This window comes from Lonchura striata, chromosome 19 (assembly GCF_050655825.1).
Source record: "Lonchura striata isolate lonStrDom1 chromosome 19, ASM5065582v1, whole genome shotgun sequence".
In the NCBI taxonomy this organism is placed as follows: Eukaryota; Metazoa; Chordata; class Aves; order Passeriformes; family Estrildidae; genus Lonchura; species Lonchura striata.
Window position 1 is genome coordinate 4,901,575 of NC_140721.1, and position 25,972 is coordinate 4,927,546.

The 25,972-nt window shown below is 57.5% G+C and overlaps 4 protein-coding genes across 7 annotated transcripts; 2 read left to right on the forward strand and 2 right to left on the reverse strand.

The window, feature by feature from the left end:
• The first annotated feature begins 3 nt into the window (after nucleotides 1–3).
• On the forward strand, nucleotides 4–4,915 carry SLC46A1 (solute carrier family 46 member 1). Its single transcript, XM_021550905.4, has 5 exons — nucleotides 4–281; nucleotides 646–1,498; nucleotides 1,871–1,954; nucleotides 2,896–3,052; nucleotides 3,582–4,915. The coding sequence occupies exons 1-5, from the start codon at nucleotides 39–41 to the stop codon at nucleotides 3,655–3,657; spliced, it is 1,413 nt and encodes a 470-aa protein (XP_021406580.1). The 5' UTR covers nucleotides 4–38; the 3' UTR covers nucleotides 3,658–4,915.
• Nucleotides 2,189–15,327, reverse strand: SARM1 (sterile alpha and TIR motif containing 1). 3 transcript variants are annotated; one of them, XM_085557381.1, is made up of 9 exons: nucleotides 14,249–15,327; nucleotides 11,220–11,838; nucleotides 10,837–11,049; nucleotides 10,623–10,714; nucleotides 9,186–9,611; nucleotides 8,639–8,828; nucleotides 8,414–8,535; nucleotides 7,785–7,944; nucleotides 2,189–5,720 (listed from the first exon to the last, which is right to left on the reverse strand). In XM_085557381.1, the coding sequence occupies exons 1-8, from the start codon at nucleotides 14,698–14,700 to the stop codon at nucleotides 7,815–7,817; spliced, it is 2,244 nt and encodes a 747-aa protein (XP_085413507.1). In that variant the 5' UTR covers nucleotides 14,701–15,327; the 3' UTR covers nucleotides 2,189–5,720; nucleotides 7,785–7,814. The 3 variants fall into 3 exon arrangements, with proteins under 3 accessions (XP_085413507.1, XP_021406522.3, XP_085413506.1); XM_021550847.4 differs by lacking the exon at nucleotides 2,189–5,720 and having other exon boundaries at nucleotides 5,763–7,944; nucleotides 9,186–9,279; nucleotides 9,376–9,611; nucleotides 14,249–15,106; XM_085557380.1 differs by lacking the exon at nucleotides 2,189–5,720 and having other exon boundaries at nucleotides 5,763–7,944; nucleotides 14,249–15,109.
• A 465-nt stretch (nucleotides 15,328–15,792) lies between these two features.
• On the forward strand, nucleotides 15,793–21,242 carry VTN (vitronectin). 2 transcript variants are annotated; one of them, XM_085557383.1, is made up of 11 exons: nucleotides 15,793–16,044; nucleotides 17,176–17,284; nucleotides 17,407–17,445; nucleotides 17,685–17,827; nucleotides 18,295–18,414; nucleotides 18,888–19,172; nucleotides 19,268–19,407; nucleotides 19,661–19,817; nucleotides 19,924–20,073; nucleotides 20,611–20,883; nucleotides 21,058–21,242. In XM_085557383.1, coding segments are annotated over exons 1-11 (1,536 nt in total). In that variant the 5' UTR covers nucleotides 15,793–16,043; the 3' UTR covers nucleotides 21,177–21,242. The 2 variants fall into 2 exon arrangements, with proteins under 2 accessions (XP_085413509.1, XP_021406611.3); XM_021550936.4 differs by lacking the exons at nucleotides 17,176–17,284; nucleotides 17,407–17,445.
• KIF12 (kinesin family member 12) lies at nucleotides 21,145–25,965 on the reverse strand. Its single transcript, XM_085557382.1, has 17 exons — nucleotides 25,543–25,965; nucleotides 25,156–25,221; nucleotides 24,956–25,034; nucleotides 24,753–24,874; nucleotides 24,526–24,601; nucleotides 24,280–24,414; nucleotides 24,060–24,195; nucleotides 23,732–23,823; nucleotides 23,364–23,499; nucleotides 23,159–23,277; nucleotides 22,943–23,047; nucleotides 22,595–22,854; nucleotides 22,235–22,418; nucleotides 22,062–22,145; nucleotides 21,848–21,984; nucleotides 21,607–21,743; nucleotides 21,145–21,465 (listed from the first exon to the last, which is right to left on the reverse strand). The coding sequence occupies exons 1-17, from the start codon at nucleotides 25,737–25,739 to the stop codon at nucleotides 21,401–21,403; spliced, it is 2,130 nt and encodes a 709-aa protein (XP_085413508.1). The 5' UTR covers nucleotides 25,740–25,965; the 3' UTR covers nucleotides 21,145–21,400.
• Between the last annotated feature and the right edge of the window lie 7 nt (nucleotides 25,966–25,972).

The following is a 25,972-nucleotide window of genomic DNA, read 5'->3' on the forward strand; positions in this document are numbered from 1 at the left end:
CGAGCCGGTGCCGTCCCGGGCGGAGCCTCCGCCCCCTCATGGCCGCCATGGCCGCTCCGCCGCCCGCCGAGCCGCCGGTGCCCCCCGGCCCGTGCCGCCTGTCGCTGCTCGCCGTGGAGCCGCTGCTCTTCCTGGCCACCGTGTCGCTGGGGCTGCAGGGCCCGCTGGCCACCCAGTACCTGTGGGACCGGCTGGGAGCCGAGCACGGCTACAGCGACCGCAACAGCACCGAGTCCTCCGGCTGCGGGGACGGCAACGCCACCGCCGACCCCCTGCGGCAGGTGGGGACACCGGGAAACGGGGGGTCCGGGGGAGCGGCGGGCTCCGGTGTGGATGAAGAGCTCAGGGGGAGAGCCTGGGGGGCAGGGGAGGCACGGCACAGATGGAGACCCGGGGGGAAAGGCGGGTCCGTGGGACTGGGGAGGCTCACGGTGAACAGGAGGTCCCGGGAGAGAAGGGGAGCTCCGGGGGAACGGGGAGCTTGAGAGGAGCTGGGGGTCCCTGGAAGCAGAGTCGGGAGGGAACGTGAAGCCCCAAAGGGAGCAGGGAGCCCGGAGGGGAAGGGGAGCGTGATGGAAGACCCAGGAGGAGCAGGGAGCCCAGTGGGTGATGTTGGAGCTCCTCAGCTGCCTGTTTCTCCTGCAGGAGGTGGAAGCTCTGGTGTCCCACTGGAACCTCTACATCAACCTGGGAGGTTTCTTTGTCAGCCTGTTCTCCGTGACTCTCTTCGGTGCGTGGAGCGACAGCGTGGGCCGGCGCCCGGCGCTCATCCTGCCGTGCGCAGGCATGGCCCTGCAGACAGCCATCTACCTGCTGGTCATGTACCTGGAGCTGCACGTCGCCTTCTTCCTCCTGGGACGCATCCTGAGCGGCCTCACGGGCGACTACAACCTGATCCTGGCCAGCTGCTTCTCCTACGTGGCCGACACCAGCGAGCGTCGCGCGCGGACCTTCCGGGTGGCCGTCCTCGAAGCGTGCCTGGGCACCGCGGGCATGGTGGCCAGCATCGGCGGTGGCCAGTGGCGCAGAGCCCAGGGCTACATCAACCCCTTCTGGCTGGCCTTTGCTGCCAGCCTTGCTGCCACTCTCTACGCCGCTTTCTTCCTCCGGGAGTCGGTGAAGCAGAAGAAGGCGGCCAAGCTGTTCACGCTCAGCCACTACAAGGCTGTGTACCGGCTGTACACGGCCCCGGAGCACCCGAGCTCCAGGTGGAAGCTGGCTCTGTACACCCTGGCTTTCTTTCTGATTGTCACGGTGCATTTTGGAGCCAAGGACATCTATGTTTTGTATGAGCTCGGCTCCCCTCTGTGCTGGGCTTCTGATCTCATCGGGTACGGCTCGGCTGCCAGCTACCTGGCTTACCTGAGCAGCCTGGCGGGGCTGAGGCTGCTGCAGCTCTGCCTTGAGGACACCTGGGTGGCAGAGATAGGATTGATCTCCAACATTGCTGGGCTGGTGGTGATTTCCCTTGCTACCACAACGCCACTGATGTTTACAGGTGATGCTGAAGGCTTGAATCCCTGTTTCTCAGGTTTTTGGTGAATTGGTGCTGGTAGTGTGCTTCACGGGGAGTTCAGGCACGTGAAGAAGTTCTGCCTGATGCACCAACAAAACTGTGGCTTGCTAAGGGCAGTTTTGGCCAAACACTGAAGTTGGAAGTGCATCTGTGTAGCTCCTAGAAGAACATAAGGCTTCCCAGAACTGTATTATGCTGCAGACACAGATTGAAGTGCCTTATGAGATCCAGGATGGTGAACTGTGTCTAAATATAGCAGGGAGACACTGCCAGCAGCTGCAGATTTCTGGGACTGACTGGGGAGACTTTATTTTTCAGGTGAGCTTTCCCTAATGTGCTGTGTCTTGCTCACAGGTTACGGAATTCTGTTCCTTTCCATGGCAGCCACTCCAGTCATCAGATCCAAGCTCTCCAAGCTGGTCAGTGAGACAGAACAAGGTAAGGAATTAACCACTGTGCTTCAGCCAGATCCTGAAACACTTTTTTCGTGGAATACTGAAACCAGCCTCTGGGGAAGTTGTGAGTTCCCTGGCTCCTCTGGACTCCTGTGCCCCTGCATTCACCCTCAGGCCCAGGGTGATTTTATTTTTTTTTCCCCCCAAATATTTGTCATTCTTTGATTCAGACTTGCTGCATTTTCAAAATGAGAACAAGGGAAGAAAAGCAGGAATAGTTCATTCATCCATGCATTCATTTCCAAAACTGTTACAAGGAGCAAGAGTTAAAATGGATTATATAACAAGGAGAAAAGAGTCATTTTCCTGACCATAACTTTCCTCTGTAGATCAGTAACAGTGGGAAGAATCGGGTGTTTTTGGAGGGTTGTATCATTGACCACGGTGAAAGATCACAGATAACCCGTAGGAGGAGCACATTTGCCTTTTGTCCAGTTATGTGTTTGGAGGGTTTGCACTTGCTGTGAAACACAGCACAGGAATGTCTCCGGGGCAGACAGGGGGAGGAGGGAATCCAGATGTCAACGATTGAGAGGTGATTTTGCAAAACTCCTGTTTCTTGTTTTAGAACGGCGATGGCACGTACAGCGGATTTATGGTGCTAAATCTTGTGCTGTACTTAATGTTTAACAAGTGATAAGAGGTGCCCTGGCCTGAAGCATTTACAATCCAGCTGATGGATAATATCCTGGGCATCTCCTGATACAAAAACTGCAGGCTGGTGAGGTGGTCATGGCCACAGGCTGGACGTGCCAAGCCAGTCCTGTCCCACCTTACCACTCTTGATATTCACACACCTTTCTGATGGCAAGTGCAAACCCTTGGAAAGATTGGCAGAATCCACTGAGGGTGATGTGTTACAGCTGTTTACAGGCAATAACCACCTGCCTATCTCACCATTAACCTCTTATCTCTCTTTTCCAGGTGCTCTCTTTGCTTCTGTTGCCTGTGTGGAAGGGCTGTGTTCACTCGTGTCTACAGGAGTGTTCAACTCTCTCTACCCTGCCACCTTGCACTTCATGAGGGGATTCCCATTTCTCTTTGGGGCTATAATCCTCCTTATTCCAGCAGCTATCCTTGGGTAATTTACTTCAAATGTCCAAACTTTGCCATGCAATGTCATATGGAAAATACTCTTTACTCTTAGGATAGAAGCTAGCAGTTTTTAAGGCATATTTTCAGTTCTGGTTGTGAGAGGGTGTCTGGTGTTCCAGTAAAAAGGTGCAGGTCATTTTGTTTGGAATCTGAATCCTAGGGATAAACCTGCAGCCTGAGTAATGTAGTTGCCAATATTCAAAGTGCTTCAAAGCCTCCCACCAGCCTCAATGGAATCCAAAATCTGGAACTGAATTTGAAAGTTCTTCACGGAAGAGATGGAGCTGTCTCAGCAGTCTCTCTTCCTGTAATTTCTTTCGTAATTGAAGCAGTTTTGTTGTGATAGAAAACAAATCCCCTGGTAGGTTCAGGGAGAGGGAATGTATTTGGATTTGCAGAAGTGCAGCAGCTCCTGGCAGGGTCATTTTGGTTTTTCTTCCTCTGAAATTTTTAAGACTCAATTCAGCAACATCCCCATGTGCCTTTTGAAGCTGAAACTGTTAATTCTTTTCTAGGTGGATACAAATCTGGGATTCAAAACGCGACTACAACCACTTCCAAGATGCTTCCCTGTCCCCCACAAAAGACTGAATTTAACACCAAGGAATTGGCCAGCATGGCAGTGTCCACCTGAAGACTACACTTTATTCTTCCCTCAAAGGACAGATCAGTGTGGGAGGGACACTCTGCTTGTCCTTACTAACTTCTAAATGCCAAGCAGTTGGAAATCACAGGAGGAACTTGATTTGGAGCTGTGAATGCCTCCTCAACATTGTGTTGGCTCGTCTGTCAGAGAAAACCCAAGAGACACAAAAGCCAATCAAGCTGGTGTGGGCCTTTTGCAAGGCTGGTTTGTGGTTTGGGGTTTGGTGGGGCCAGAAGGCTCTGCCATGCTTTAAGTGGGGAGAAAGGAGTGAGTTCTGGTTTAATTGCTGAGCATTTTCCCCTCAGAGTATTCCAGCAGATGAGCTGATGGTGTGGGTGAGGCACAGGCTGAAGCAGAGGCACCCAGCAGTGTTCTGCTGGGGATCTGTGCTCCAGATCACCACATTGCCAGTAAAAACCCAACAAATGTGACATGCCAGACCCCAAAACTCCTTATGGAGAGGAGTGGTTTAGCACAGGAGTGCTATTGCTGTCCTTACTGGCTGCACCAGCTTCAGTTTTGCAAGTCAGAGGTGTCCAAAGATGAGGATCTAATTCCTGAAGTGTTGGTAGGAGTGCCAGTGGTATGTCCTGCCTGTCTGCAGCTCAGCCCAGGATCTCAGAGGTGGTTTTGAGAGGTAACAGATCATCTGAGAATACTGCAGGGCCAGTAGAAGAAATCCTGGGTTGGGAGGGACCCACGAGGATCCTTGGAGCAACACCTGTAGGTGCCTTAATTGCCAGTTGCCAAAAGCTATGGAGTTAAGGAGAAAATGGTCAGGATTGTTCCCCCCTTATAATGCAGATCTGAGCCCCAGTCCTGTGAAATCCCTGCTGTGCTTATCCAGAGGCCTTCCTCAGCAAGCTGCTGTGGGGACAGGACTAGTGTCTTCAAGATTAATCTTTTTTGTTGTATGTGGTGTAATCTTGTGTTAATGACCTCAGTTCTGCTGCTTGCCCTGGGATCTGTTGATGCCAGCAAGAAACCCCACGTCCATGGTGCTTGTAATTGTTCTTTCCAAAGCATTATCTGTGTTGCTACAATCCTTTTTTTTTTCCCAACGTGCCATAAACCAGCAGTTCTGTGTACACTGCACTGCACATACTGGTCAGGTACATGCAGTAATGACTTTACTATTACTTTCAGAATGATTAAAACCTCCATGCTCTTTTATGGTTCATAAAACTCTGGATATCTTGTGCAGCTGTTGATATCGTTTGTCCTTGACTCGTTCGAGGTTTCTCTCCATTATTTTCCTTCTCAGTCCTTTATTGAAGACTGCAGTAAAGAAGGAGCAGCAGGAATTTATCTGTCTCGTGGAGAATGAGTGTGTGAGAGTGAAAAGTCAGGGAAAATGCAGGTTTGGGCCTAGCAAGCAGCCAAAATTTGCTTTTCCTGACCACCAGAGTAAAGCTTGCAGGAGAGCTTCATCTGAAACCTGTCCTTCAGTGTGCAGAAAATGTGAAATGCTTGTACCCAGCTTTGTCCCTGTCCATTGGGAGTTCGTGGTAAAAGCAGAACTGGGGAGCAGAGAAGCAGGGAGGCTTTAAGGTCTTGGTGTTATGCCACTTGCTCCAAGCAGTTGTGCCAGGGAAGGTGGGAATTGCAGGTCTGATTGCTGGGCCCAGCCTGGAATTGGCCTCCCTGAGAAACAGAGCATGCTGTCAATCTTGCAGTAGATGTTTGTGGCTGAGCTGATTGTGAATTGAAGCCCTCTCCACCCCGTGGGTGCCAATTCAAGCAGTGTTGTGCAGTGAGGTGAAACCTGGCTCTGCATGGGGACAGATTCAATGGCAGCTATTATGCCTTATTAAAAAAATTAGACCAAACTTTTTCTAGGCCATCCTCCAAGAGTTGCAACAGTGGAGCCGTGGCTGGTGACAGCAGGCAGAGTCTCTCTTGGGGTGCAGTGCATCAGTCCATGCAAAGGGGAGTGGGAAGTGAGGGAATGGTGCTTGGGAATGTCAGTTCTGCTTCATGGTGCCAAGGGAAAACAAGTGTGAAAAGCCTGCAGGGAGAGAAACATGTGATACAGACAAAGGAGAGGGGATTTAGAGTAAAAACCAGATTTATTAATAATGCCTGACTGAATAACTCCAAACACTATTGACATGGCACAGCAAAGGAATGAGGGAGGGTGAGGACAGAGGAATTTATTTCCTTGGGTCTGCTCCAGCTGGAAGGGCTGGGGATGGGATGCCTTGCCAGAAGCAGGGCAAGTTCATTAAGGTGAAGATAATGATGGGGAAACAGGAGGAGTCACAGTCTGGGCAGCTGGAGCAGGAGATGGGATCTCGTGTCAGGTGAGACACCTGAGCTGTGGAGAGCAGGTAAATCTCCACACTGAGCTGGGTGAGGAGGCTGATTGCTACAGAGCTCCTGGGAAACAAGACAACCATCTCACCAGCTGTTATTGCAGGGAGAAAAATCCTTAGGACTGTTTGTGTGGGACTCCTTCCGTGGCCATGGAGGCCTTGCCATTCAGTTACTGAAGGCTTTTCCCTGCAGCAGCTCACAAGAGGCTTTTATCCTTGGGCAGATTCACCTTTGGGCTCATCTGCTGCCTTGTTATTTATCCTGGAGATTAGCTGGATTCTGAGTCTGATGAATGCTGGGCAAATATGGCTATTAACCTTTCGCTGGAGAGCAAAGATGCCATTAACTGTGAGCTGATAAGAGCTATCCATAAAGCACCAAAATTAACTTTTTTTTTTTTCCCTGAACTGTTGGTGGATCCAAGCCAAAAGAAGAAAGTGTGTTCCTGACAGTGAAAGCAGGGCTCCAGGGAGAGCCAGGAGGAGGACAGGGTGGCTGAAACTCCTTGTTACCTCCTGAAAAGGTTGAGGTTTTTCTGAAGCAGGGATTGGAAGAGGAGCCTGTTGCTTCTGCAAGGTGATTCAGCAGCCTGGAGTGTGGAATGCAGGGATTTGTGTCAGGAATGCCCATGTTTCCTCACCAGCAGTGTTGGCAGCAGGTCCTGGAGCATCCTTTGCCAGCCCTTTGCAAAAACTCTGCTTTTCCTTGATATTTTAATGTAAGGAGCTGCAAAAACCCCCAGTGGGTGTTGAGAAGAGGTTGATAGGAAGAAACAAGTGCTACTTGGAATTGCATCCAGTAATGAGCAGGGACAGCCCCAGGGAGCTCAGCCAGGGCTGTGGGGGTGTGGTGGTCAGCAGAGAGATTCACCAGCTCCTGCTGACACACAGACCACAGGAGCAGGATAAAACACAGCTGTGGAGCAGGATAAAATACAGCCACAATGTAGAATTACTCCACAAGCACAGCAATTAGCATCTTCCCTGCATGGATTTCAAGTTTTCCAGGGTCACAATCCAGCCTCCAGTGCCCTGAAAATACAGACCTGATAAAGTGCTGAAGCTGAGACTTCAGGTGGAGGGAAGGAGGGTATTTGAAAAGCACTTTTTGCAGGGATCCTGCAGAAACTTCATGTGGCCTAACCCCAAATTTCCAGTGCCAGAGTTAAGAGCACGCAGAGGTTTTGCAGCACTGGGAGGTGGAAGTCTTTTGAGGAGGGAAGAAGCTCTTGTGATACAGGGACATTTCTGGGAAAGATAAAGCACTTCAGAAGGCCCCTGTGGGTTATCTTTCCCAAACACAAAGATTTTGTTAGGGCTTAGTTTTTATTTGCCCTTTCCTGCTCTCAGTTTCTGACCACAGGGATATTCCTGGGGCACAAGGCAGAGCCTCACCTTCCTCTCAGTTGTGTCCTCTTACGATGGATTCTCAACACTTCTCCGATTTTCAGTTCTCCAAAGATTCTCCCTCTTTGGATGTGTTTCTAGGGGAAGCTGCAGCTGCTTGTGGGGGTCTGGATGGTGCCAGTCCCCCTCACACCCCGTGCATGTCCTGCCACCCCACAGGAGGACGTGGGAGACACAGAATCCATCCCAGATTCAGCCTGCCTTGGCTCCCCCGGCCTGAGTGCTGGCCCTTGGGGGCGGGGGGCTTATATTTGGGGGGAGAGGAGGGAGTAAGAGCCACAGGTTTTCTCTCAAAGATAGGAAAAAGTCAGGAGGGATAAATTTGGAACCCCCACAAAAAAAGGGGTCACCTGGGAGGCTCTGAGGCTGCTGTCCTGGTTCTAGCTCTGCCCCAGGGAGTGCAGACAGTCCAGCCCGTTCTCCGAGCCAGCCGAGGAGTCCCGGGAGGAGCGGCCCTGGAGAAAGCGGATGATTTTGTCAATTGTGGCCTCCTGGTACTCGTGGGACCACCTGTATTGAGGGGAAAAATGTGATGTTTAATTTTTCTGCTGTGTGTGGGCTGCCACAAGATAGCTCAGTTCATCTGGGCCAGGAGCCAGAGACCCCTTTGCTCCACCCCAGCTCTCTAGGAACTCCCTTTTCCCCAGGGATGCTGCAGAACACCCTGCCAGGCTGGGATGCATCAAGGCAAAACAGGAGGGGAAAGAAACCCAGGTGAGCTGTAAAACCTGCCAGCATCACTCCTGCCTGAGGATGGGTGCCCTCCCAGCAGCCCCAGCACAACACCAACAGCAGGGATGTGGTGGGAACCTTTGCTCCTTGCAAGCTCTGCAGCACCTGGAGTGACTCAGTGTCCCTTTGACCTGTTCTGCCACCCTCATCTGTTTGTCCCAATGTCCTTGGGTTCTTTGCTACTCCTTATGCAAGTTGTTCTCCCCAGGTGACAAGGAACCCCATGGCACAGGTTGCTTTTACTTACATGATACCATTAAATTTCAGGACAGCCCTCATGTCCTTGGGAAGCGTTTCTGGGTCTGGCCACTCAAAATGGTCTGTAACAGGTACAATGTTCTTCCCAGAGTTCAGGGCTGTCACAATCTCCTGCAGGAACAGAACATGCAGGTGCTCATGGCCTGGATCAGCCCCTCACCAGCTCCCTCCCACTCCAATGTCCACAGAGGTCCCACCTGGTGGCGTCTCTTACCTTGTGTACCCAGTCCTTGCACTCGGGGTCCTCCATGCATTTATCAAGTGCGTTTGGTGAGAGGACGAGCACAAAATTCCTGGCACTCAGCACGCTCTGGATCAGCTTATCTTCAAACTTCCCTGCCTCCAGCTTCTCCACGTCGATGAACACGCTGAAGCCATGGAGCTGCAGGTGGACCTTCAGCAGGCTGGTGGCAAGAGGGGACAGCACCATGAGGAGAGGTTTCATTTGCTGTCTCACCACGTTGGCTGAAACATGGTGAGACAGAGGAGCAGGGAATGAGATGCCAGCTCCGGCAGAGAACACGAGGAGCTGAGGCTGGCTGCCAGCTGTGCTCCCCTACAGCCCAAGGAGCGTGAGGAAAGGGTGCCAAGGTGGCGGTGACAGGACTGGGAATTGGCCTGCCCACTGAGCGGCTTATTACGTGTGCTGTCGCCATTTGCTCTGCAGTTTTGGCAGCCTTTCCTTCCTCCCCATTCCACACTTTTCCCACAGCTGACCACCCACCTTCCCTCTGGGCTTCGCCGTTCCCTGCAGGGCTCACCTGGCCAGCTGCGAGCCGGTGCTCCTCCGGTAGCTGATGAAGACGTCGGTCCCGTTGGACGTGGTTTGCAGCGTGATGGGGGAGTGCAGCGTTTCTAGACAGCGCAAAAACAACCACCACAAGTGAAAAACCACCCGGCGGCTCATCCCAAAGACCCCTCCAGCCCCTTCCCTCCTGCTGGGAGGCGCACCCCTGGCCGCAGTGAGGATGCGGACGCGGTGGAAGCCGGTGTGGATGTGGCAGTCGTCCTGCAGCTGCTGCTCCGTCACGCGGTGCAGGAAGTTGCGGTCGATGCCGCAGGTGAGCAGGTTGTAGGTGTACTGCCGGAATTTGGGGTCGATGCCCCCCAGCCAGTCGGCCAGGTTGCTGCGGTCGCAGGTGGAGTAGTTGGCGAAGGTCTTGAGCTCCGTCAGCTCCCGGAAAAACCTGGTGGAGGGACAAACGGAGCACCAGGCAGCGCTCAGAGACACGTGGCACCGCGTCTTTTAAGGAGGGGATTCTTGAAGGAGCTACAGACAGGACCTCTGAGTTGTTTTAGGTGATGTGGTTTATTTTTCTTATCTTCTGCATAGGTAGGAAGGGTGAGTTCGGCTCACATCTTTACCACAAGGTTCAGAAGGTCACGAGACTTCTAGTTACAAGTTTTTTAAGGATTTATTGACCAATAAAACACTGCTAACAAGGATATTTATGCTTTTGACTTAATCCTTAAATGTTTTGTCTTATGGACTCGTGGTACAATGTAGGTTTTCTTAACCAATTATTTTATAACACACAAACCTACGCTACTACATTCTAAACTTCTTGTTTATCTTTGTAGCTACTTTTATTTTTTCCTATATCTTAAACTATAAACCTGTAAACTTTCCTCTTCTTAACGTGTCCCTCGTTTAAACTATAAATCCACATTCTCACTTCTAGCACCTAAGTTTGGAAGCTTTTTCCAAGGTCTCAAATCAAATCCTATGTTTAATTCTAAACTTTGGCTTACAAGCCCAGAGTTCTGAGAGTTCCCTGCATTTTGGATTCCAACATTTTACCTGCTCAGGAGGGAGTGCAGCTCCATGCTGGGGTGAATGATGAGCTCCAGGAGCAGCAAACAGAGGAACAGCTGCATGGGAGCTCTGGTCCTTGGGACACCGAGGTGTGAGCAGCTCAGCTAAGGGTAAGTTCCCATCTTTTGGGAAGGATCCCACCTGCCCTGTGCCATAGGTGGTCTTTCCCCCGCCCACACCTCTGCTGTGCAGTTGTGCCATTACAGAAATCTCTCTGGGACTGCAAAGAGTGCAGTGGAAAAGCCCTGGCAGTCCAGGTTTTGCATTTGGAGGATCTCTGTTCCTGTTTTTGCAAGAAGGGAAAGGCAGAAACCTTGTCCCTGGCTCTGCCATTGTGCTGCTGGCCCTGAGGGAGTCCAGTGTGCCCTGGTGGCGGTCCTACCTTTTCCGAGTGATGCTGGAGTCCATCCCCAAATCCTTCTGCAGCTCCTGCTCTGTCAGCCTCAGGAGAATGTCCCCATCCACCTGGTGATCCTGCCAAGAGAAATCCAGGCTGGAAAGGTCCCAGGAAAAGCTGGGTGAGATGCTTGCACATCTGCTGCGAGATGGGACAGAAGTGTCCATCCATGTGTCCCTCCCCCAGCACAGAGCCCTACCAGGAATCTCTGGCAGTATTTGTTGAATCCGATCTGCTGCAGCCACGTCTGCACCTCGCAGGACTTCCAGTTGGGAACCGTGGGCAGGATGCGCCGAGGGACCTCCTCCCCAATCATGCGCAGCACCTTTTTGGCCAGGGAGGAGGTGGTACTGCTGGTGGAGTAGCACACAATCCTCTTCAGGCTCTGTGTAGCCCCGATCTCACTGAAAATCTGTGGACACAAAGGGAAGAGACATCACTTTGCTTCCCCTCATCCTCTTCCCAACAAGCTGCGCCGGGCCAGTGAGAACCAAGGTGTTTGGTGAGCAAAAGATACCGAGATGCAGCTGTGGCACCCCTTTCCTTTGTCATCACCTTCCTCCAGGCCAACCTACCCTTTACCTGTGTTTTCTTCTGCCTGGCTTTGATGGCAGCCTCGGTGCAGAGGTAGAAGGCGGCGATGCACTGGGCTTCCAGCCGGGAGCTGTCCAGCAGGGGCACGAGGCGCTGCAGGTCCTGCGCCGTCCTGCCCTGGATGTTGTCACTGCTGCCCAGCATCTGGCGGGCGAACTGCTCGGGGTCCAGCGAGGCGATGAAGGGCTCCACCAGCGCCAGCGTCCCCGAGCGCTCCACCTCCTTCTCGATCTCCTTGTTGGTGGCCAGCACCGTGATGGCCAGGCAGGCGTGCAGCCGGATCAGCTCGTCGTCTTTGGAGAAGGCCAGGGGGAAAAGCCACTCTGCCGCCTTCTTCTCGATCATCAGGCGCTGGTTGGCCTGGCCCCCGTACATGGCGCAGTTGGCCAAGGCCATGGCGCAGTGGCGCAGCACGGCGCGGTCCGTCCAGCGGCACCAGTACAGGATGGTGTCCAGGCCTCCGTCGGAGATGAGCTGGAAGCAGGTCTCCTCCGTGTGTTTGAACATGTGCTCCAGGATCCCAGCGATGCTCTCAGCCAGCTGGGGGACGTCCCGCTCCTTGGCTAAGTTCAGGATTACGCCCAGACCAATGCGAGCGATGCGGTCCCTGTGGGAAGGAGATGGGGAGGAGGGGCAGATGGACGTGCAAGGAGTGACAGCAGTGACTGGTGTGGCCCGTGCCTTGGTGACATTTATCCCAGGGCAGAGATGTTTCCCTGTAGGACACAGCTGCCAGATATGCAACGCAGCAAGATGCAGCAGGCTGGTGTTGGAGGAGCCTGTGTGGGTCTGATGGAAGAATCTGTGATGGGGTGCATAGCCCAGGACCCCCTCACTGGATGCTCTCATGCTCGAGGTAGGATCTTCACAGCAAAACAGGCAGGGTGGGTTAATGCCAGGCTGGAAATGGATCTGCTGGGCCAGCACTGCTGTGGTGTGGAGCTGTTTTGTGTTTGGGAATGAAACTTGTTTGTCACCTAAGCACTGCTGAAAGCAGCCAAGCAGCCGTGTCCACATGTCTGGGGGTCTGTCTGTCCTGGGATGGCAGCTAGAGGGAAGCTCTTTACTTCTTCTCCCTGCACTCTTCTGGAAGAGGACAGCAAGAACCTGAGGTAGGTGGCCAAGGGCCACCAGCTGCTGCTTGTTCATGGCTGATCTTGGGAGGCCTGTGCTTAAAATGACACCTGAATGGAGCAGTGCCTTGAAAATGCAGTGAGGAAGGGGAAAATCAGGGTCATAGAATGATTGGGGCTGGAAGGGACCTGAAAACTCATCCAGGTCCAAGCCCCTGCCATGGGCAGGGACACCTCCCACCAGACCAGGTTGCTCCAAGCCCTGTCCAACCTGATCTTGGACACCTTGAGGGATGGAGCAGCCACAGCTTCTAAGGGTAAACTGTGCCAAGACCTTACCACCCTCTGAGATGAGCTCTTTGCTGTGCTCCCATGAGCTTTCCTGGGGTGAGTGGCAGCTCCACCCTCGGCAGTGGCCATTTGGTGCCGTGCTGGAGCTGCTCTGTTAGTGAGGCAGCACTGGCACTGCTGCCCCATGCCCTGCTGCTCAGGAGGGCAGTGGTGGGGTGATGGCACACCAGCCTCTGTGCTGGCAGGCAGGAAGAACATTTCTGGGAAGCCTGTGACCCACAGGGCTCTCACTGACCTTGGGGTGGGTTTGACAGGAAATGTTGTGAAGAGCCCGGGGGGAAAAAAAAAAAAAAAGCCCTCAGCCTGGTCTGGCTCCGAGCCCGGACTCAGCCATGGAGCTGGATGACAAACACAGGTCCCCGACTCCCTGCAGCTGCAGATGGAGCCAGGACCTGTCCAGCTCCCAGTTAAACACCTCTGCTGCTGTGCACAGACTGGGGGAGTCCTGCAAGTGAGAGGCTTGGAGCCAAAGGGGAGCCCCACACCTCCCTGTCATGGCTCAGAAGTTGTGGGAAGGGAGGGGCTGGAGTGCCATGGCTGCTCCAAGACCCTGGCCCATGAACTGCTCCTGGAGCAGAAACAACTCCAGCAAATGCTTTCTTTTGCTAAGGAGCTGAGTACTGAATGCAGACCATGCCAGTGATGCTTCCTGGGATTAAATTCCACCCTAATGGGCTTTCCTGATTTAGCTGCTGCTTTTTTTTCTTGCCAGTGCATGAAGTGAGGCCCCGGCTGTGAGTCCACAACCTTCCAGCAAGAAACATCCTCCAGAAAGCCAGGCCAGGCTCCCTCAACATACTCTCCAGAGCCCTGGCTGGGTCTGGGTTGGGGTGCTCTGAGGGAGAGCAGAGGTAGTGGAGTGCATTTGGGGTGTTGGAAGGGTGAGATGAGTGCGGATGCTGATTTGGATGTGTCAAGTGTGCACATGCACCTTTGTACTCGCACACACACTCAGGCACACACTGCCACCCCACCATGCCCAGGCTCTGACAGGGACATCCCAGCATCTCTCACCTGTGCTGGGCAGCAGCACATGCACCTGAGCTAGGGGCTGAGGGCTGCTGACCAGCTGCCACCTCCTTATGGCTTCATCCCAGCCCTGGGCAGCAGCAGGAAGGCTTTGGGAAGTGGCTTTGTCCTCATGCTGCAGTTATGGCCAAAGGGGAGTCACGTCTTGGCCTTTGGGTCAGATGAGCCAAACTGACTCAGCTTCACCTGGCTGGGGGGGGCTCAGGGGGACACCCCAGTCCTCACCAGCATCCCTGGGCTGGGGCTGGTCCTCCCCCCTCCAGATAAGGGGGAAGGGAGCAGGTCATTGTCTGGGCACAAGCACTGGCTGTGGGGGGATGTGGTGGGGACCCGAGGGGGGTTTGTGCAACAGAGGGCACTCACAGCAGGGAATTTGCAGGGGGTGTGACATGGGTAAAGGTAGGTCAAGGCCAGGTTGGATTGACTGGTCTGTGGAAGGTGTCCCTGCCATGGCAGGGGGTTGGGATGAGGCCTTGAAGGTCCTTTTGAACCCAAAGCGTGCCCGGGGTGCTGGGGAGGGCCGTGCCTGGCAGGGTGAGGCTGAGGGGCTCTTTGCAGACTCACCGGTTTTCCGCCACCAGGATCTGCTCCAGGAGTTTTCCTGCCTGGCACTTGGTCTCCAGCTCGGCGGTGTAGAGCAGGTTGAGCAGCAGGTCCAGGCCCCCCTCGAGGCGGATCGCATCGCACAGCACCTTGGCCACGTCCCTCCCCACGGCGGGCATCCTCCAGGCCTCCTCCACCAGGCGGAACGCCTCGGAGAGCGCCGCCCGCAGCCCCTCGGCCGTGGGCGCCCGCGCGGCGTGGGCGATGGCCCGGCGGAGCGCGGGCAGGACCCGCTCCAGCGCCTCCCGCACCTCGCTGCCCACCCCGGGGGAGACCCCGCCGTGCTCCCGGGGGCTGCCCCCGCCCGCCCAGCCGCCAGCCCGGCTCACACACTCGGGCACCGCCAGCCGCTCCGCGCTCGCCATGGCCAGGGAGCGGCCCAGGGCGTGCAGCGGCAGCAGCAGGGCGAGCATCGGCGGCGGCTACCGCGGCATCCCGTGCGGCGGGGACGCGTCCCGCTGCCCCCGCGGCCCCGTCGGGATGCGGGGCTGCAAGCGGGGCGGGATCCGCCTTCCCCGAGCCGGGCTCAGCATCCCGGTGCCCGGGGCTGATGTCATTGAGAGCAGGCGCCGCCTCTCCAAGGAGGGGCTCGGTCCCGGAGCTGCAGCCCCCTCCCGCTGCGGGTGCCCCCTGAGCCCCCCTGACACCAGCCCCGGGATGATTTAACAGAAGCGTGGAGGTGGCACCTGGGGACATGGTCCGGCAGTGCCGGGATAACGGCTGGAATCGGTCTTAGAGGGCTTTTCTGACCTAAATGTTGTGTTTCTGTGATTGTGGCCTTTCAGTGCTCAAATAGGGCTCATTTAAAAAAAAAAAAAAAAAAAAAAAGAGAAAGTGACTTTTTACACGGATAGATACCGATTGAACAAAGGAGAGCCGTTTTAAAATAAAATATGAGAGATTTAGATTAGATACTAAGCTAACATTTTTACTTGTGAAGTACTTGTTCAGGGAGGCTGTGGATGTCCCGACCCTGGAAGTGTCCAAGGCCAGCTTAACGGGGCTTGGAGCAACCTGGGAGAGTGGAACGCGACAGGATTTGGAGCTAGACAATTTTTCATTTTCAACCCAAACCATTCTATTTCTAGCCCTCCCTCTCCAGCCTGAGCTGTGGCTTGTCCTGCTGTCCCCGTGGCCCACATCCCCCAGTGTGCCCGAGGGGCTGCTGCGGTGTCACTCCCGTGGCAGGCAGCGACACCCACGCTGATTTTTTCAGGACACCTCTTCAGGACCCTCTGTGACCAGGGAGGGGGCACAGGGTGGAGGTAAAGGGCACCAGGCACCGTGGTGGTCACGGTGAGGCTGTGACCACCCTGGCACAGTGTTTTGAACCATTTGGTATCAGCAGGGGGGCAAATACCCATTGCCTGGTGGAAATTCAGAGCAGCTCTTCTGGGTGGGCTCGAGATTTGCATGATAAAAGAAAGAGCAGAGGCAGCCTGGGCCTCTTTTGTTTTCTTTTTTCCAGGCCAGACGTGCTCAGGGCAGAAATGCTTAAATGCTTTGGGCATTTCTCGGATGTGCTGGGAGGAGCAGCTTAAGTCCTTGACTCCAAAACCAGGTTGTTGCCAGGTCAGCCTGAGACTTAAATTCGAGTTGATGTTTGGATGTGACAGAGTCGCTCTTAATCCTCTCTGAACCCACTTCGAAAGGGACAGACAGAGGAAAGGGACATCATCGACAGACAGACAAGGAAGGACGGCGAACAAGGCACCCCGAGCAGCGCAAAACTGCGGGAGAAGCTCGGCACAGAACCAGTAAGGAATTTCCTGATAAATTATTATTAATTATTATTAATTAATTATTATTAATCAGGGGTAACCATAAGGGCTGTCCCACTGTAGAGCAGCAGAGGGTTTGCTGCCCGGGGGCAGCAGAATTTAAACCATTCCCATTGGCTTGTCCTGACTAGCCCAGAGAACTGAGCTTTGTTTTGCTTTTAGTTTTGCTTTGCTTTGCTTTTTGGGAGAGATTTCAGACCCAGCAGCCTGGGCTCTGGAACTGCAGCGGTTCCCAGCCTTGTCCTGGGGGATCAGCCCCATTTCCCGAGTTTTCCTCACTGGATCTGCTCAGCCCTTGGCTGTAGGAACTCCCCGGGGCCTCCTTATCCAACCAACCCCTCTCCTGGGATCTGCTCCTGGTAGGGAAGGGCTCGCTGAGCTTTCATGGATCTGTGGCTGGTGGCTGGGAGCCTGGAGCAGCAGGAGGGAGCTTTGTCTTAGCTGATCAGCCAAAGCAGCTCAGACAATGCCCAGCCCTTCTCCCCCAAAGCCTCCTGCAAGCCTGAACCCTCGCAGGGCTGTTGTCCCACAGGACTGGCTCAGCACTGGTTAAGCACTGGGCTGGTGCTGGCACTTGGGGACGATGTCAGCTCTGCCATAGCTGAGGCCAGGGGACAAGGAGTGGGGTGAGGGCTGCAGAAGTTCTGCCCCAAAAGCCGATGTCTGGTAGCTGTCCTCAGCTCCTCAGGGCTTCCAGGTGGAAATGCTTGTCTCAAAACCAAATAAAGCTCTTTCCAGCAAGATGCCAGGAGCAGATGATGCCAGGAACTGCCTGCGTCTCAGCTGGCAGTGGAAAGACCTCTGGAGCAGTGGACACCCTGCTGTGGTTTCTCTCACCCCAAATCTTGCATCACTTAAGGCCCAAAGCTGCACCATTCCTTCCCAAGGGCTGGGACAGATCCCTTGGAGCTCCTGTCCCAGCAGAAGCAGAAGAATCAGGATTGCTGCAGCTTCGTGTGCATTTGCTCCTTGCCCCGACTAAATAAACATCCCAGAGTTATCAGGAGCTGCCAAAAGAGCTGAGTCGACATTAATTAGTAACTGAAAGATTGGTTGGAAAGGGAATGACGGGAGCAAAATACACAGGCTTTTGTTTGCCTTCTGCAGTGAAAGTGCTGAGGGCTCCTGCCCCCGGCCGCTCACCTCTGGCCTCTGGTCCCCACCACAGAGGTGGCACCTGCCCCATCCCGAGCCACCCTGCCTTGGAGCTCCCCAGGTGTGTTCCCAGCCTTGACATTGAGAAAGCTGAAACCCCAAGAATAAGCCCTCCAACTTTCCCTTTGTCTTCTGAGCATCGCTCCTCCATCCCATCTCATTTGGGTTTTTGTCTTTGACAAGACCAGGCTGGAAAACAGCTGGTTGCTTTTACACCATGAGGTATGTTATGAAAGAAGCGTGGCAGGACCTCAAGATGGTTCCTGACTGTCTTTCTGCTGTCCCTCCCCAGTCTCTGAACAGTGCCCAACCTGCACCGGGGCTGGGGAGGAGCTGCTGGCGCTCGTGGCAGCCCTGTCCCCCTGCTCAGTGTGGCCTGTGGGGGAAGCTGGGTGGGAGATCATCTCTGCCCCTTTCCCCTGTTCCGACCTTGGGCTGTTTGCTTTCTCCCGCCGGGGCAGGCTGAGCAAACACTGGATGCTGGGGCTGTGCCGTGCTCCAGCCCGCACAGTCGCAGGAGGGCTGCGCTCCCGGACGCCCAGCATGAGGCTGCTCTTCCCTGCCCTCGTGCTGGCCCTGCTCGCCACCACCCGTGCTGCAGAAGGTGAGATTTAGCCAGCCAACCCCTTACCGGTGCTTTGGGGATGGAGAAAGAGTGACTCTTGAGCTGATGGAGGGGCTGGACAGCCCGGGCAGGGTGGGAACGGAGAGGATGGTGGCCGTGGCCACATTGGCTGTACCCTGCAGGATGGGGAGAAAGCAAGTGGGCAGCACATGGGGGTCAATGGTGCCTTGGCAAACCCTGCCCATCCACGGCTGGGCTGCCAGCACGGAGCTGGGAGCATGGCACAGCCCAATCCATGGCTCCCATCCCAGCAGGACCTGAGTTGGAGCAGGGCAAGGAGCTGCTGTAGCCCCTGGTGATGGAGTTGACCATGAAAGGATGGGGCACCCCCAACCAGAACATCCCCAAGTTTGCTTTCCTCTGTGGGGCCGGGCTGGGAGGGGAGACATGGGTCCCACTGCCCCACGCCATATTACCCCTCCTGAGCTGTGGGGTGGCTTTTGCAGACTCCTGCGAGGGCCGCTGTGAAGAAGGCTTCGATGCAGGCCACAAGTGCCAGTGTGACACCCTCTGTGTGTACTACCAGAGCTGCTGCAGCGACTACTCCACCGTCTGCAAAGCCAAAGGTACTGTCCCCATGGCCACCCTCCTGGCCAGGGCACAGGGGGAATGGGGTGGCTGTGGGTGCTCCACACCCTGGGGTCTGCGCTGGGTCAGCTCTGCACCCAGCTGTGCCTGCGGGGTGAAGTCAGCATCAGGATTTGCTGCAGCACAGGGGGTTTTTGGAAGCTGGGTCATCACCATCTGGAGTGTGGGATCTGCACTAATTGGATAGATTGGTTAGTAGGAAAAATGTCTTCTCTGAAAGGGTGTTCAGGCTTTGGAATAGGCTGCCCAGGTGGAGTCACCATCCTGTGGGAGTGTTCTAAAAATGTGTACTTGCGACACTTGGGGACATGGTTGGCAGTGCTGGGTTAAATTGGACTTGATGATCTTAGAGGTCTCTTTCTTAATGACTCCATGATTCTGTGAATCTCTATTGCCTGGGAGAGAGGTCTGCACCCAGACCCAGTGGGAACCAACCTGCTCCCTCCTGCAGTGACCCGGGGAGATGTCTTTGCCTTGCCGGAGGACGACTACCTGGACTACAACCTCACCGTCGACTTTGTCACGGAAGAGGTGCCCACGGCAGAGCCCACAGAGCTGCCCACAGCCCCAGTGCTGGTGGACACCACACCAGAGAGCAAGCCAACCCCCGAGGAGACACTGCCAGAGGTGCCCAGCACCACCCCAGAAGTGTCTGAGGAGCCTGAGGAGCTGTGTAGTGGGAAACCTTTTGATGCCTTCACCGACCTGAAGAACGGTTCCCTTTACGCTTTCCGAGGTACTTTGTGGGACATGTGGGACATGCTGCCATGCTGGCACCCTGTGCTGTGTCTGCAGTCCCTTGCACTTCCCCTGCATCTCCTCTCTCCCCAGGGAAGTACTTCTATGAGCTGGACAAGACCAGTGTGAGGCCTGGCTACCCCAAGCTCATCAGTGACGTCTGGGGCATCGAGGGCCCCATTGACGCAGCCTTCACACGCATCAACTGCCAGGGCAAGACTTACCTCTTCAAGGTGGGCTGCAGGGCTGGGGGTACTCCCAGGGTGGTCAGCACAGCACCTCAACCCACCCTATATCCTCTTCTGGCACCTCCCATACACCCATGCACGCCGTGGTTGCCGGAGACCCCAAATCCCTGTGGTTATTCTGGGACCCCAAGCAACCACAGCCCCGTGATGGGGCTCCCCAGCATCCACTCCCTCCTCCTGGCAGACCTGTGGCTGGGGGATGTTGCACTTGTAACCTTCTCTGTCCCCCACCCCTCAGGGCACCCAGTACTGGCGCTTTGATGACGGAGCCCTGGACCCTGGGTACCCACGGGACATCTCCGAGGGCTTTGAGGGCATTCCCAACAATGTGGACGCAGCCTTCGCCCTCCCTGCCCACAGCTACCACGGCAATGAGAGAGTCTATTTCTTCAAGGGTAAGGGGGCAGCCCCTGCTGCTGGCAGAGCCTGGCACCACTGGGCACAGGCTAGGCACCCCTCCAGTGCCTGTCCCCCACTAACGCCCTGCTCACCCTCTCCTAGACAAGTACTACTGGTCCTACGACTTTGCCCAGCAGCCCACGCAGGCTGACTGCGAGAAGTCCTCCCCCTCCACGGTGTTCAAGCACTACGCCTTCATGAACCGGGACAGCTGGGAGGACGTTTTCCAGATCCTCTTTGGCGGCAGGATGCGTAAGGGCTGGGCCAGCCCCGGGGAAGGGCTGGCGGGTCCCAGCAGTGGGCACTGACAGGGCACAAGGCATGCAGACACCCAGGGAGGAGGGAGCGATGCCTGGAAGCTAGGGCAGGCAGGATGAGCCATCATATCCTGCCCAGGCCATCCACAGGAACACCCCAGACCATAGCTGCACCTCCCACAGCATCCCAAATCCCCATCACCAGCCGCCTCACACCACGGTGTCACTGCTGGGGACTGTTTATTATCACTGGAGCTGGAGATGCCACAGGCAATCCCCAGCCCTGGGCAGGGAGAATGAAAGAGAGGAGGAGAAGGGGGCTCAGCAGCACACAGCTGATCCCAGCCAAGGGGGTGGGGGACCACTCCTGGCTCAGCCTGGCCCGTGTCACTGTCACACATCCCATCCGGGCTGGGATCTTTCAGATCATTCCTCTGGGTCTCGGAGCAGGTGCTGGGTGCTGTCTGTGGGGTGGGCTCAGCTCACCCCACACGCTGCTGGCCCTCTCACTCACCCTTTGCTCCTTTTCCAGCTGGGGCGAACGGCCCGTGGTACATCAGCCGGGACTGGCGGGGTGTGCCCAGCCGGCTGGACGCTGCCATGGCCGGCCGCATCTACGTGCCCTCCCAGGAGCCCCGGAGGAGGAAGTCTCGCCGTCAGCGCAAGAGGTACAACCACCACCGGTCACTGAATTTGGGATTCTGGAGCTGGCTGCAAAATGACCCCGACTCAGCAGGTGTTGAAACGGATGGGCTGTCGGGCTCCACGTGTGAGATGCTCCAGAGTGTTTACTTCTTTGTCGGAGGTGAGTCTGGTCTGGCAGGGTCCAGGAATGATGCAGGACCAGGGCTGCCAGGGCATGAGGAGGGCTCCTCTCTCTCTGCAATGGCTCTGGGGTGCAGTGGGAAGGCGCTGGCAGTGAGGGCTGGCAGCTCCCCAGAGCTGGGGACAGTCCTGACGGCCATGTCCCCTTCCCCAGACAAGTACTACCGTGTCAACCTGCGCACCAAGCGTGTGGACCTGGTGCGGCCGCGCTACCCCCGCTCCATCGCCCAGTACTGGCTGGACTGCCCCCAGCCCGGGGAGGAGAGCACCTGATGGGATCCCTGGAGCCACCAGGAGCCCAGCCTCAGCTAGACAGAAATAAACTGTGAGAGCCATGCAGGCTGGAGAGCTCTGTCTGTGCATCCATCCAACCGCCTGTGCCGTGGTTTGTGCAGTCCGTGCAGTCCGAGGTCTCGTGTCCCCGAGGGCTGTGCTTGTCCCCCTGGTCTGTGCCAGATCCCTGATGCTGGCCACATCCATGCTGTGCCTGTGGCAGCTCAGATCTGCTCTGCCAGCCAGTCCAGTGCCTCTTCCCACTGGAGGAGAGGGACAGTGCCGGCAGCTGCCAGCGGGGAGCAGCAGGGTCAGGTCTCCATCTCCCCAGGATCAGAGCACAGCCCCCCACGGTGCACGTGTGAGTGGTTGTGCAGGGATGGGTGCCCATCCAAGACCCTGCCTGGTCTCCCAGCAGTGCCCCGCTCACCTCTGGGCTCTGGCAGCCCTGGCCAGGGCGGTGCTGAAGGGATGACCCTTCCCTCAGAGCTGGGGACGTGCTCAGGGCCTGGCAGCTCCCGGTGCAGCGTGTGCTGCTGAGATAAGCTCCTGCTCCTGCCACGACTCCTGCCATGAGGACACATGAACAAACCCTCACCTACTGTCCCACCACCCCCCAAAACTCCAGGGAACTCCTGAGCTGCAGCTGATGCCCAAGGAATGACTCTCACCGCTTCCTCTGGTGCAGCTGGGGGTGCCCGTGGGGGTGATGGGAGCCAGGCAGAGCCATGTCCTCCTGTCCAGGTGGCAGAAGACCAGCATTTCCCTCAGGGGGGACTGGCTGTGGCACGGTGGGCACTGGCAGCACCTGGGGATGAGCAGAGTGATCAAGGTGGCTGTGCCACCCCTGTGCCATCCCCTCCCAAGAGACGCCTGGGGCTGTACCTGGAACATGGTGGCATCAGCTGGCCCAGGGCAGCACTGTGGGCACCCAGGGCAGCTGGGGTGGCTGGAGGCAGGAGGGAGCTTCTGGAAGAGAGGACGGCAGTGGGTGGGAGGTCTGCACGCTCAGCCTGCCGTGGGCAGGATGGCTGCAGACCCCAGGCCCCTGCTCTCACCGGCAGCTGGGGGACAGAGCTGGGTGTGGTGTCGGGCCGCCGGTGCCTCACCGAGTGCCCGTGGGGGACGTGCAGGGTGCGGGCACCCCGGAGCAGGGGCTGGCTGTCACAGGAGCTGCGCGTGGCTCTGTGGGATGGGCCAGCTGCGATGTCACCGCTGTGGTGTGGGCACAGACGGGGCTGCCTGGGGAGCAGGGAGGAAGCCCAGCAGGGCATTGGCAGCCTCCAGAGAGCCCTGCCCAGCCCCACGGAGTCACTCAGGGAGGCTGGTTGGTGCAGGGTGCTGCCCAGGCAGGGGCTCTGGCTGCCCTGTCAGCCTCTTGATCCCCTATTCAGGGGTCCCACACAAATGTCCCATACCTCATCTGCTCATTCTCCACCACGAAATCCCGCAGGAGACCATAGAGACTGGGCCAAGCTGGGGTTCCCTCTGGTGGGAGCTGCCCTGCAGGGCCGTACCTGTCTCCAGAGCCCGCCCATGCTTTTGGAGGGTTCTCTGCGACCTCCGTGCTCCTCACTGGCACTCTGGGCAGGCACAACTGCTGGCGTAGGGAGAGGTTTTCCAGCTGCAAGGCATGGATTTCTCGCTCCAAGGTTTGCAGCAGCTTCTCCCGGGACACCTGAGAGCGGTGGGTGGATAAAGGGGTGGGTCAGGGGGGTCCCAGCAGCGGGGCAGAGGAGCTCAGAGGGGTTCTCTGTCTGTGATACCCTGTTGGCCATGGGTCTGGTGGTGACCTTCCGGGCACGGCTGGCGTAGTGCAGCGTGCTCAGAGTCTCTGAGAGGCAGCGTGAGGACGGGGAGATGCAGGCGACCTGCCACCGAGGAAGAGATACAGGTGAACTGTCATCCAGAGGGTCACCATCCTTTTCCAGCCTTCTCCTCCAGGGGTGAGACCCCTTGCCCAGCCTCCTCCATGGTTTTACCATCAGGGTGATGCCCGAGCCGCCCAGCGAGCGAGCCAGCAGCCGGGTGAGCTTGCTGTCCCGGTAGGGGATGTGTGTTCGCTTCCCTCGGGGTTTGGCCAGCAGGGAGATGCAGTGTCCTGCCGGAGGATGAACCACAAAGGATGTGACAAGGCTCTGGTAGGGGCCAGCAGGACGCTCCCAGGGCGGGTTCCCCAGCTCTTACCCAGTGCCAGGAGGCTGCGGTTGATGCTGTTGGCCTCCACGGAGAGCTCCCCGCTGGAGCCGGTCTCCTTCACCCGCTCGCTGCCAGCCAGGTCCACGAAGCACAGTGTGCCCTGCTTGCTGGGGCAGGTGCTGGCCTGGAGAAGCATGTTGGGGGCTGATGCTTTGACCCCCATTACCCTTTCCCCATGGACCACGGCACTGTCCCGACTCCTGGATCTTGGATAGGATTCCCAGCTGCTTTCTCCAGCCCCACCCATCTATCCTTGAGGAGCGCATGACCCCCCCACCGTGGGGGTGTCTGCATCTGCACCCCCGTGCTGAGCCCAGAGCCCCCCAGCCCTGCCCAGGAGCAGGATGCGCGCTCACGGCTCGGCTGCGGACGTGGACGGTCAGCAGGGCGTGGCTGCGGCTCGAGTGCCTGTTGAGGGCATGTGCCGAGGTCCGGCGCCTCTGGGATCCTGCTGGGCGAGGAATTGATTGCATGACACCCCACATTGCTGCCCCAACCCCAGAGCATCCACTGCCCAGCACCCCCTGCCCGACCAGAGCTGCTCTGCAGCTGTACAGGGAGCTGCTCCTCTTGGCTGCCATCAGAGCGCCACCAGCCCTGGGACGGTCTGCGGGGTCTGAATCCCCCCATACCGAGTCTAGCACCCCCTGAACATGTCCCAGCCCTGTGGCTGTGGCTCAGCACCTTGCAGGAGCAGGCGGACGATGGCCTCCATGCTCTCGAATTCCACACTGAGCTGGTTCTCCACGTAGAAGCCGCGGGTTTTGCTCCAGCGCAGGGGCAGGGCGCACGGTGGTCCTGGGCTCAGCAGATCCCGGACCTGGCACATGGCAGGGGGATGGCACGGGGGAGCGGGGCACAGGGTGCCAGCAGGGCCGGAGTGGGCGGCTGGGCAGGCGCTTACCTGTTCTTTGTAGATCTCCAGGTAGGAAGCGCTGAGAGCCAGGTCAGAGCCACGGCTCCGGCTCTGCTCCAGGAGGCAGGTGAAGGATCTCTGCATCAGCCCCAGCAGGGCCGGGGACGCCGGCTGGGTCTCGCTCTGCAAAGGTACCAGGATGGTGAGTGATCACATCGGGCACCGCCTGCACCATGACCGGCTGGGAGGAGCTCATCCCACGACCGGGATCAGGTGAGATGGTCAGCGTTGTACCTGGGCGAGGGGTCCCATCAGGGTGTAGGTCTTCCCCGAGCCGGTCTGCCCGAAGGCAAAGACGGTGCAGGAGAAGCTGTGGAAGATGCTGAGCGTCGGGCACGGCCGCAGGCGGTGGCACAGCGATGCCACCTCCTGACACAGTCCGGGCAGTGCGAACGCGCCGGAAAAGCCCGGCGTGGGGTGGATGGAGGGTTGGGGTCCGCGGGGCGCTCTCCGGGACTCACCCGTCCATGGCCAGCTCCACCAGCTGCCTCATCCCGCTGCCTTCGAACACAGCCTCCTGCGAGGCGCCGGCGTCGAACACGGCGCTGAAGCCAAAGGTGGCATCGTGCCTGGCCGCGCTTACCTGGCCGTGGGGACAGCGGGGGCTCAGGGGGTGCCGCAGCCCTCCCCCAGCCCGACACCCCGACGGGGAGGTGGCACTTACGTGCACGGCGCCGTCACCGAGGCTGTGCACAACCTGCTGGTCACCTCGCCGCGTCTCCGTGCCGGTCAGCGGCCGGACCCTAAGGGTGGGGTGTGGATGGGGACACAGAGGTGTCGCTGCACAGGGACCCTGGGGAGCCCCGCTGTGACCTCGCCCCAGGCAGCGAGGTTCCTGCCCTGAGCCCTTTCGTCTCCCCTTACCTTAGCACCACTCTCAGACGCGTCTCTTTGCCTTCCACGGGCCCCCCCTGCTCCTCTCCAGGACTCCTTTGGGGAACAGAGGGCAGCAGGGTGGTGGGTGCCCCCCAGATGGGGGGTTGTGCCCGCGGGCACCCCGGGGGCTGGGGTAGAGGGACCCCCGGTCATGCTGTGCTCTCACCGTCCTCCCACCCCCACTGTGCCCTGAGGCCTGGCGGGGGACAGAGCTCACTGTCCCTGCCACGTCGCCGCAGAAGGACGGTCCTGTCCCCCCGCAGCCTTTTTGGGATGCCACCCCCCGCTGCCTGCATCAGTCGTGCAGTCACCGCCCAAGTCCTGCTGCTCTAGGACGGGGTGGCCTCTGTCTCCTCCGTCGCCGCGACAACTTACGGTCTCTCCTGGCCCCGTGGGAGCGTTCTGGGCCGGGAGTCCGGCTGGGGCTCCCCGCCCCGCTCCCCCTTTGGTTCCATGCGCCCCCCAGCACCCGGTGCTCGGGGTGCCCGCACGCCCGGCCGGTCTCGGCGGGAGCCACCCTCAGCCGGCCCCGGCTGCCCCGCACAACCGGTACCACCGCTCCGGTTAAACATTGACCGGTGCCAGCCCTGCGGGAGAGCGGCGGTCGCACGGCGGGGGGCGAGCGGGGGAGGGCGGGGAGCCGGGAGGGAGCTCAGGGGGCGGGTGGCAGGTGGGTCCCGAGCCCTGGCATCCTCACAGGCCCCACCGTGCCCCGACGGCGGCGAAGGGAGACCTGTACGAGCAGCTGGTGGGGATCCTGGTCCCCGGGGATGCTGGGGAGTCAGTCGGGGCTGTCGGGACTGCC